Below are 11577 nucleotides of genomic sequence, written 5' to 3'. Positions count from 1 at the left end.
AAGAACTTTTTTTACACACAAAGTTTTTGTTACGTTTTTTAAGCGCTACAACCGTCTGCTACAAAGAAACTTATCAGAACGGTTACAAGAAACTCATGATTTCCGGACGGTGTCCGAGCTAGTATCCACCATCTTAATTGACCAGCAAAGCTGTCAAGGCTAGCAAGGCCATGTGCCAAAGACTCACATTTCAGTGATGCAATCCCAGATGTACATTTGTAGTTGTTGTACCTTGCAATGCCGAATTTACAGTCTGTTGTTATAATTTCTGAGGCTCCTGCTCCCGCAAAATAAAACCAACAAAAGCATGAAACAAAATCACAGTTCATGGTTAATTAAACACCTGATTCTCATTTCACAGATCTATAATTTATTATTGTAAAAGATCACGGCTCACTATGATTACCAAAATCATGTTTCACAAGCAAAAAAAGGCCATTTCATATCTCACGGGAAATAAAAAAGGCAATTCACAGTCACAAAAATACCCTTTACCACCTGTGCTGTGCTAATTTTTTCTTATTTATGGAAGCAAAAGTGTGCCAGACATTGGCATCTGTTACAAGATGGCATCTCTTTGTGAGAGTAAAAAAGTGACACTGATCAGCAAAACTCAAGGGGTTTTAATGTTGTAATTTTTGCCCATAGCCCTTCGCTTAACCCTTTCCCTCTTGAAATGTGGTGAAACAACATCAATCTTCTCAAAACCTAACCCTAAACTAAAAGTAGGTTACTCTCAAGCCAATGCGGCATGTAGCCTTCTCATGGCACCAAATCCAGCATGGCTTGTTTGTGTGTGGCCATGCAATCTTTGTGGCCCCTTTTTGCAAATTGTTGCACAGTCATTGAGCCCCACCCTTGGTCGTGGAGGTAAGTATCTGATCAGGTATATTAAGTGTTTTTTCCACTAGGCCATGTTCCAGTGTGACGGTGCCAAGTAGCAGCTGCTTCAGGGATGCCACCCTGCAGTGCCTAGATCACAACAGGCCCCTTCTTGCTAATGTTTAAGGCACCAGTTCCCAAGCTCACCATGTCCCCTCTAAATCTTAAAATCCCTCCTTAGGCTGAGATGCAACCTTTCTCTAGTGAGAGGTTTTTTTTATACATTTCAGGTAAACTCAGTCCTGAATGTTGGAGAGGCAGCGTATTCTCAGATCCAAAAATTGAAAGGACAGGACGATCCTGAAGAACTTAACTGGAAAACCAATGTAAGGGAATTTTTATCTTAAATGTTGAGACCAAGGATACACAATAATAATGTTGTTAACCAAATAGCTCATATGGCACCACCTAATGGGCTACCAAATGGTACAGTCAACAATGCAACTTGCATACTTGATCTGAAGATGAAGGCACTAAAATTGTTACTTAAATAATTATTATTAATCCTTTTAGTACTGTACCTTCTAAACAGGACTGAGATGGGTCATCTAAGATTGTCTTGAGGGACTAACCAATCATCATGGTTTTGGGTAATAAGATCTGGTTCAACTGAAACAGTACAAGCAGATGAAATGGAACCAACTTAATGAGAAGAGGCCCTAATACCAACTGAAGGCAAAATTAGGGAATTTTGCTCAATCTACTTGGAAAATAGAACAGTGAAAGCACCCATATTCAGTTGACATGCTAACTTTTTTTTGTACGCTTAGCCTTCAGAACCAAAAATCAAACCCAGTAGAATGTTGCTACTAGAACTAACTGATGGAACACAGACTGTTTTTGGAATGGAATATCAACTGATTCCATCCCTTAAAGTAACAACTCCTCCTGGAACTAAGGTGAATTTAATTTTATTGTCATCCACTACGTTTTAGTTTTAAAGCAATTTAATTTTATTTTTCCTTGCCTTATTTAAAAAATCCCCTTAAGTAATTTTAGCGGCCGAGATTGCTGTCATGTAGGTTAAAAAAAGTGATTTATTCGCTGAGATTTGGCAATCTAGACAGTCTTTGTACGAGAATAAGTACTCATATAGATGTTTATGAGCCCTCAGAAAACAACTGCAGGCTTTTTATAGCAAAAGTTGATGACTTATGTTTTTGTTAGCTTCCTGCCACCATGGCGTATCTATATAAAACCTTATAAATTTGAGTAAAACATTTTTTCAAAGTCTCCCGCAAGAAACATCACGCAACCTGAACCTTTGCAGGACTGTTTGAATATTCATCTTCTATTATCTCTTTGATTCTTGACTTTATTATTTTGTTGAATTGTTTTGATGATGATATGACAGTGGAAACCGGCAATTGGCAATTACTGCAGTGTACATGTACATCTGATTCATTTAATTATTGCACTCACACCTTTTTATGATCCCTTTTTCACATTTCTATCTTTAAATGGTGTATTTTTTGGTCTTTTTAGATACAAGTGGGTTGCCCTGTATCCTGTCGTTTGGGCGCATTGCTTCTGACTTGCAATAACGTGAAAGTTTTGGGTGGAAGTGTTCAGCTGTTGGAGGAAAACTCCTTCTGGAATGTCCTACACCAAGTCATGTATGTTGAAAGACTTGAAAATTCTTGTAGTCTTGTTGTGTTGGTGAACAAATAACCATAACCATTTTTCCTAAGCAACCACCTGGGAGAAGAAGCAAAACAACATTTTTTATTTTGTGTCTTAACCCATTCACTCCTCAGGTGCCTCAAGACTCCCCCATTTGATGAGAAAAGTAGTCTGGGCCCGGTTGTTCAAAAGCTGATTAGTGCTAATTCCAGATTAAAAATTAACCAAGGAGTTTATTTCTCTACTCCCACATGCTGTGCAACGCTGATATTTGGCGAAACTTTACATTAGAAGAAGTCAATCTTGAAAAACAAAAATAGGCAAAAGAAACTTTCACCAAAAAGGTGAAAACATGAAGCCAAAGTTTACGCTAATCCTAGATTAAGTTAATCAGTTTTCGAACAACTGGGCCCTGGTGTTACAGAGAGTTATGTGTTAAGTTCCGTGGGTTAATTGAGGGAACATAGTTTTTGACTGGTTAACCCATTCACTTGTCAGGTGCCCCAAGATACTCCCAATTAATTAAGGTGGCTTACTACAGTTTTCCAAAGCAAAAGATCAAGATTTTGAAATCTGTGAAGTTAAAGTGACAGGATGTCTCTTCTGAAGTGTTAGGCACTGCAATTGATGTAAAATGTGATTTTACCTAACAACTAAACGCAAATCAGAAGAAAATGCTAAACATAGTGACCGAGCTCCTGGAGGGGGACTGGAAACTAGACCTTTTAAAGGCCTTTTTCTCAAAAACTAGCCGTACGACCCACCTTAAAATTTCAAGATTTCCATAGAAAGAAAAAATAATCATTTATAGAAAAAAAAATAGTGAAACCTGTCAGACATGTTTTTCGCAATTGGCAAAAACGTTGATTTTCGTCTATTTTGATAATAACTGAGAAACTGTCTTATAGATCTTTTTTTAAAAAATGTTGACGGTTTTGTCTTCATATAGTTTACTAATTCCCAAAATTTTGACCCTCGTCGTACGGCTAGGTTTTGAACAAAAGGCTTTTGAAATGCCTAGTTTCCAGTCCCCCCTCCAGAAGCTTGGTCATTATATTTAGCATTTTTCCCTGACTTGCATTTATGTTTTAGGTAAAAATTACATTTTACATCAAAAGCAGTGACTAACACGTCAAAAGAGACATCCTGTTGCTTTAATTTCACAGATTTCAAAATCTTAATCTTTGTCTTCGGAAAACTGTAGTAAGCCACCTTAAAGGCTTTTTTCATTTATGACTGTTTCTTACTTTTTACTAGAGGGCAAGAACCCCCTGAGCAACCTGGTGTTTCCAGAACGGCTGAAAGCATTCAGCGTGAAGAGCCAAATGTCAATAATGCAACTGATTATAATGTCAGCAGCAGTATCCAAAGATCTGAAGTGAAAAATGAAGCAACCCAACTGAGACCATTCATTACGGCACATAGCAACAAGACATCTTTTGCAAAAAATGGTGGAGCATTTGAAAAACAGGGTTCACATGGTAATAGATCACCTCAAAGCAGACAGTTTCAGTCAGGAACAGTGCATAATGAAGACTTTTTTGACAATGATGACATAATAGCAGGGTTTGACAATGAGGATTATTTTGGAAATGATGAAGAAATTGACATGGATCAGATAGATAGGCTAGAGAAGGGGATGCAAAATAGAGAAGGAACTGTAGAAGTGAAGAGAAAAACAACTTATGAAATGGAGCAATTTGAAAGAGATGATTTGAAAATGTTTTGTGAAGGTGATGATGGTGGCATTTTTGAGGATGATTTCATTGGAGAGGATCCAGTGCCAGATGATGAAGAATGTGTGGAAATGAAATTTCCTGAGCAGAAAAACTATTTCAAACAAAGATTTGGGGTAATGGAGCAACCAAAGGAAGCACAAACTTCGAACACCAAGTTTGTGGAATTTAATACTCATTCCCGGAAAAGTAGTTCTGCTTCTGATAATCATGACCCTTTTGTTCAAACTGAGCCACACTTCATTTCTGGAAAACCAAATCTTATGAATGATGTGGAGATGCTATGTGAAGATAACGACGATGACATTTTTAAGGATGATTTCATTACAGATAATCCTGAAGCAGAGGACTTGGAATGTGTTGAAATCAAACCACCAAATGCACAAGATTTGGCATTCAACAATACCACGTGGAACCCAAACTTGCCATCTACTTCAAACAATAACAACATTATTTCTGCAAGGACACTCATGGTTAAGAAGGATTCTACATTGCCAATGACTAACCCAAGAAGGGATATGTTTAAGATGGAACACCATGCCAAACTGAACAATTCTGCCACTTCAAAAGATTCTGCTATCAACAGGAAAAGTGAGAAATTTAATCCAAACTTTCTGAAACTACAATCATAGACAAAAGTAGTTGGGAAGGTTATGCAAATGAACTGCACCAGAGCTGTACTTCAACCCGCTTCTGTTGAAGCGCAAAAGAAATAGTTTCACTTTCTCTTATATAGCCCCCCTATTCAATGTTGGAAGGGAACACAACAATTTCCCACTAAAACCATTCAGTTTTACACAACATTGAATGAGTGGGGAGGGGAGAGAAGCAATGAAGATGCCAAAAGTGCTAACCTTCCCAACAGTTTTGTCTGTGATTGTAGTTTGCCTCTGATCTTCAAGTGCACCCTGATCTAGTCCCAAAGACTATATTTCAATAGCAGCAGTAGCTCACACATGTTATACGTATTCTATCTATGACAGACTGTAGGCCATGTGAATCAGATATCAAGGAAGGACCAGGTAACTACTGGTGGCAATCAAAATAATTAACATTATTCCATGAGCGCACTTTATATATGACATGGTAAATAGCCAATGAGGTTAAAAGTTTAATAATAGTTATTATTCCTAATGCTACACCACGTATGGTTTTTTATTATACGATTATTTGCCCTAAATTCGTTTTTAGCTACAAAGCATTCAATAACAGGAAGCACCAACAAGTTCACTGTCGATGGCAGCTTGACCACATGAAATCTGAAGTCAGTAACTACCGTATTTACCCGTGTATAAGTCGACCTTTTATGGCCTAAAAAGAAGCTCCAAAAATCACCCTCGACTTATACACGGGTTAAAGATTTTGAGGCAAGTTCCAGCTAAGTAATTATTCAAAATTAACATAATAATGATTGTTGTCTTGGGCATAACAAACGCGTTGGACAAAAGCCGACAAAAGACTTTAAAATGAATGTAAGCATTTCCAGTTGAAATGAAAAAGGATTTGCCCAAATCTAAATGTTGAAGATACTCACAAGCACAAATATGAAATAGACACTGGAAATTTTCGTTTTCCAAAGGCGGAAAGCTCTAAAAGGCATTTCTGTTTCTTCAAATGAGCGCAATCGTTCAACGGCTTAGTAACCTGGCGCAATACCTCGTGTGCGTGCAAGCTATTGTCACTCGTGTTGCGTGCAAATGCTGGTTGGTAAGGATTGTTTTTTTATTCTTTATACAAACTTGGCTGATTTAAATGCATTTGCAAACTTCGTATTGTTTAGTTTATGACTTTTGTTTTGTTTGTCAAGTGAGAAATTATAAGTCAAGGACCAATTAAACCTTGCACATTTTCGCATCGTTCGCAAGTTATTTTCAAAGATTGACTCCCGCTTCTGTGATGTTGTGCTTATCCTCTAAAGCCCTTTATCGTTGAACAACGAAACAGGTTAGTTTGAGGTTTTCATGTTCGATTTTCTGAGAACTTTTTCGAAATTTGAGGACAAAATGCTCGCATATACAACAACTGCTGAACCACCAAACTATTTATAAGCGCTTGAGGCCCTGATTTTTTGTGTATCCACATTTCCAGAAATCGAAGAATACAAGATTATTGTCCCAGTAACATTTAACAAAGAAATTAAGAAATTGCTTTTTTTGCCATCAAAAATGGGGGGGTCGACTTATACATGGGATCGACTTATACACGGGTAAATACGGTACTAGAGGGGGTTTCTATACATTGATCTTGAATTATTTGGTGCTGACCATGGCTTTATTTGTACTGTAGGCTTGTGACCTGATCAATTGGAAAACTCTGCAGGTGGCAAGAACTTAGCCCTGTCTAAACCTTCGAACGTTATCCACCAACATTTTTGTAGGGTTGCAAAGTTGCACTTGTGGATTAGATGGAACATAACCTTAGCCAGCACTGGTCAAGCAAAAAAGATTGCCTCATTGTCCTCCAGTAGGAAGTACAGGGTGGTGCAACATGTTTGCCAACATTGTTGGAATATTTAGGATAGGAATTACCAAAGGTTTCTGAATTTTGTTGATGAGCTGTGTGATAAATTTTCTTGGCTGATTGATCCAATTTAGGAACTACTGACTACATTTTTCTCATGGGAGAGGTAGGATTTCTTAACTAATAGTGTAGATGTTGACGACGATATACTTTAACACGGTTTTACCATTACAGGCCTTCAGTACTACTCAGCTCCATTTGAGTACCTATCACAGATTCTAACAAAGTACCCATTTGGGCAAGACCGCATCATCAGAGTCAAGGTTTGAATTTGAAAAAGTTCTGGATACAATAAATGTAATGCTAAAGTGTCCAAAGAATGTTGATTTGATAGAAAGGTGGATGGAAATTGCAGGTTCTTGCAACTGATGTGTTCAGCACAAAGTGAGGTGCTTTATATTGCATATCATGCTTGTATTAGAATTTGATTTTTGTGAAGGTCTCTGGTTTAAGTGTTGTTTGTATTACCCTTGGTTACCGTATATGGCATTACCATTTCATACATGAATTAATAATAAAAATAAAAAAAATAATAATAATGATAATAATAATAATAATGATATTATTATTATTATTATTATTGTTATTATTATTATTATTATTGTTTACCCAGGCAGTCAAACAGCTCTAAAGAAACCTTCCTAACTACCCAGTATTTTTTTTTTGATAGGGACATTGAAGAATGCTAAAATTATGTAACTGCTGACTTCCTTTCATTAGTCACTGGTTTAACAGCGTGCAGACGAGGTTTTTTGGGGTGCATGTTAACGATAGTATTAGGGCTTGTTGTTGAGGATACCTCTGTGATAATGTTTCAGGGCGATAAATATTTTAGATGAAACTATCATGTTCTTTCAAACATGCATTTAGGCATACATAGCTACCATTGTGTCTCGCTCAAAGCCGCTGTCACCAAACTGGAATGTAGTTGTCAAACTGAATGATGGAACAGATACAGTGAATGCTGATCTCAGTGAAAAGGTGGGATGTAATGGATACTTGACATTTTGAGTTGAACTGCTGCAAAATTAGTGGTGTTTTCCGGATGCCAAATGGGAAAGTGAATAAGAAGGCAAAAGATTATCACAATAATTTGTTGAAAGTTTTAACTGGAACTGAGCGGAGGAAGAACAGGATAGTTCAGTATATGGTTGACAAAAACCTTTTAAAGTGGAAGGAGGATGCAGCAAAGTAGCTCAATGCTGTTTTTACTCCTTACCAGCAAAATTGATGGTAACCAACAGAAGTTGTGAATTTGCAAAAGAAGCTGGCAATATCAGCAATGTGCACCATATTTTACAACACTGTTAAGAGTGCTTATTCAAGTTTCCTTTCCAAGGGAAAGATCATCACGGCATTAACGAGGCAACTTAATAATATTAAGCAGCTGCAATGAAGCCTGAGAAAATCAAGGCTTAAAAGGAAAGGAAAGGAAGTTTATTTAAGTGTGTACTCTTCTAGAGCTGGCTGGAGCACTAATTGGGGACACTGTAAACTGAAGTCAACAAATTAACGCAAATCAATCCAATGTTGGATTTTGAGGAGAGGGGAAAACCGGAGTACCTGGAGAAAAACCTCTCAGTGCAGAGCAGAGAACCAACAAACTCAACCCGCATATGACGCCGAGTCTGGGATTAGAACCCGGGCCATGTCGGTGGGAGGTGCGTTCTGTCACCACTGCGCCAACCCTATACCACGTTATTGCCGTTATTGTCATTGTCGTTATAATTTTTTTAGGTTCTCACAGAGCTGTTGGAATTTCCAGTAGACGAATATCGGGTAGGTGTCATTGCAAGACTCCTTTTTTACAGTTCTGTTAGAGAGCCTTTGCCAAACTTTACGTTTAATGTCAGTAAAGGCAGGGTCAACACAGAGAGTTTCATAAAACCTTCATTCTCTTCTTGTGGCATTCTTCAGGCTGGTGTCCGAAACATTGACATGGAATGCGTTTTGGAGATCGTTTCGTTGTTGTGGATAATTATGTTACGGACTCACTCCCCAGCAAGCCGCCTAGCTATAAAAGGCTCAAATTTTTGGTCTTGTTGCTTGTAAATTAATATAATTTTTGTTTGCAGCGTGAAATGCAAGAAGCTGTCAGGACTCGTAATACGGCTCTTTGTCAAAGATTACAGAAGGTAGCTTAAAGTGCTTAGTTGTATCAGTAATTTTTAATGTAGAATGGACAACAAATTTATTCGGAGCGTGCGGTACAAATAGCAGGCGTTACATTTTATCGGAATTACTAGTGGGATTTAAAGGTTCCCGAAAACGTCAGAATAAGTAAAGACAAGGACAGCAATTGAGCACAGCACAAGGAACTGCTTTCCCTACCCTTTTCGAAACCCTGTTTGTTCTTTAATCCCACTCACTGTGCTATGAGACATGGCTAGTGATTTATCGTCCCTATCTAAAAATACAAGAAGTGTAACTGCATATGCCGAAGCCATTTGACGAAGCCAGCTCTTCTGGCTAAAAGGTGTTGCCATGAAAGGTTTAGGTTTTATGGAGGTAGTGCGACCCATTGGTTAGGGCGCTTGCCTTGAAATCCGGGAATCCCGGGTTCAAGACACGTTCTGACCACTCGTTGAACTTGCTCCTGGTAGTCTCTCGGGCTCAACTTCTCAGCTGCACTTGTAAATAGCCAAATGGTTTGCCTCCGGCCAGTTGGGATTCTTAACAGTTGTTGTCGAATGGTCTGTTCTGGGGTGATTGTGTTTCATTGGCCATGAAAGGTCCCTATGGGGAGTGGTCAATTAAATATGTATGTATGTTTTAGCTTTAGCTTTAGCTTTCTTCAGTAATTACGGAAAAATGAATAAAGTCATTTATATAATAACCAAATCAATGCGCACGCTCTGATTGGTCAATCAGCCTATAAACCATAGAAACTTGTGGTCTATTGCTTAAGTAGTACAGTAAATGTTTGCTACATCTTAAATTGGGAGCCCCACATGAATTCGAACCACTAACCGGAAGAGCTGAATTTCGAGCAGTCCAATCAAGAATGGTTGATCACAAAATGGATTAAAATTCTTCTTGTTCTTGCAGAGAACCGAGATATTTCAGAGAAATCTTGCCTCCACATCCTGTTTGATGGATTTACAGTTCTCCCCAGGTATACCTCGACCTCGTGTTCTTCAACTGATCCAGCCAACATCAGAGGACGTTTCAGCAGTTCTTCGTCATGTACGATTCTAGTCGGAACTGCCAAATGAGCCCCTACGTAGACAACAGAACTTAGTGTTGCCGCAGGAACAAGATCATCTTTCTTCAGAAATGTGGTGGTTTTCAATTACTCGAAGTGTAGAAAGCAATTCCGGTTAGGTTTTACATCACTATATAAGTAATATGTACAATATTCGCGTCAGATCTGTATCACATTTAGACTTTGTAAAACGTCAGCATTTAAGTGTTAATGTACACTTGGTATTTTTGGTAATTCAAGACATTTGAGCCTCTCTGTGGGTACCCACGGTCTTCGTTTTCTTCGCGATTTTTCTGCAAATCTTTGCTCTTTTAAGAAGATCTTCGTTTTTCGCATTGAAATGGTTTAAACGTTTGAAAGTTAGAAATTTCGAGGCAAATGAAAGGTATAGACTATATCTGCAGGAGAAAGGAACACATACCGTGCATTTTACCTTTCGACATACCCATCCGAAAAATTTGGTTTGATGGTGTAGTGGCTTAGCATGCCCGACTAGTAATCAGGGAGGCGTGGGTTCGAGTCCCGCTCAGGGCAAAAACCAATATTTCGGATGGGTGTGTCGAAAGGTAAAATGCACGGTATGTGTTCCTTTCTCCTGTAGATATGGTTTAAACGTTTATTCAGTGTTATTAAATTCTCAACCTCGGATAATACAATTCTCGTGCTCTGATTGGTTCACTCAATCTCGGTTATCAGCTCATATACCTTAGTTTGACCTTATATGGTAAATGATTACGCTTAGCGTTGCTAAACTAAAAATGTTTACGCCAGAAAGCGACATTTCTTTCGGTATAAAGCAAAAGAAAAACGTTTTTGTGGAAAGTTTGGATCACTTTCGAAGCTTAGAGATACGCGAAAAGGTAAGAAATGTTTTTGTGATGAGCCTGCGTCTGTCTGACGGCGAGGTATTACACAACATCGCATCTTCATCAACTTTTTTCGATTTCGCTAGGATTTTCTCGCTTTTTTCGCTCGTATTTCGTACTTCTAAACTTTTGGAGTTTAAGGAATTTAATAAAACAATTATTCCATTCGCGTTTGTTGGATATGAGATATGAGAGTGGTTATAGCCAACTCGGCGCTACGCGCCTCGTTGGCTATTTACCATCTCATATGCAACGCGCGCTCATGGAATAATTGTTAATTATTCACAGTTTATAAGTATTTCACTTTAAAAGCAAATTGCATAACTCACTGTTTAAATTCATGAAAAGCAATGTAAACAGTTGTTAAAACAATAAAGGATTGTTGGATTCTTTAGCGACGTTCTGCTATTTACGAAGACTGGGTTTTCTTTATGCGATCGCACAAGCTCGTAGCTTTAACGTACACAACTAACCTGTTGACTTGAAATGAGGGTTATTCTACCCTCCCACCTTTGTCACCTTTTTAGTCATGTCAGTAGTACACCATGTCCTCATTTCTCCATTTTCTAATGCCTCTTTCTCTGCGGCTTCGAATTTCAGTTGCTTCAACGTCAATATATTTGACATGCTCGCTTTCAGATTCTACAAACTCTGCAACTGCATAAGCGGTTGGGGTTTGGGGGTTTATAGAGTTCAGTATTCGTGAGCAGCACGTGTCTGTTAAGTTGCAATACCATTGCTTGAG

At 38.3% G+C, this 11577-nt stretch overlaps 1 protein-coding gene across 1 annotated transcript in view; it reads left to right on the top strand.

Annotated features, from left to right (window-relative positions):
• The window catches only part of LOC138052592 (recQ-mediated genome instability protein 1-like), a 12294-nt gene extending 1068 nt beyond the window's left edge, over positions 1–11226 (top strand). Inside the window, 10 exon segments of the mRNA XM_068899125.1 lie at positions 1113–1208; positions 1653–1781; positions 2368–2498; positions 3763–4832; positions 5225–5263; positions 6936–7024; positions 7632–7742; positions 8499–8540; positions 8837–8896; positions 9810–11226. Of these exon segments, the coding sequence (XP_068755226.1) occupies positions 1113–1208; positions 1653–1781; positions 2368–2498; positions 3763–4832; positions 5225–5263; positions 6936–7024; positions 7632–7742; positions 8499–8540; positions 8837–8896; positions 9810–9959 (1917 nt within the window). The 3' untranslated portion in view covers positions 9960–11226.
• The last annotated feature ends 351 nt before the right edge of the window (positions 11227–11577 follow it).

This window comes from Montipora capricornis, chromosome 6, assembly GCF_036669925.1.
Source record: "Montipora capricornis isolate CH-2021 chromosome 6, ASM3666992v2, whole genome shotgun sequence".
Taxonomy (NCBI): Eukaryota; Metazoa; Cnidaria; class Anthozoa; order Scleractinia; family Acroporidae; genus Montipora; species Montipora capricornis.
The sequence above is the reverse complement of the archived record's forward strand: the minus strand, read 5'-3'. Positions and strand labels throughout refer to the sequence as shown.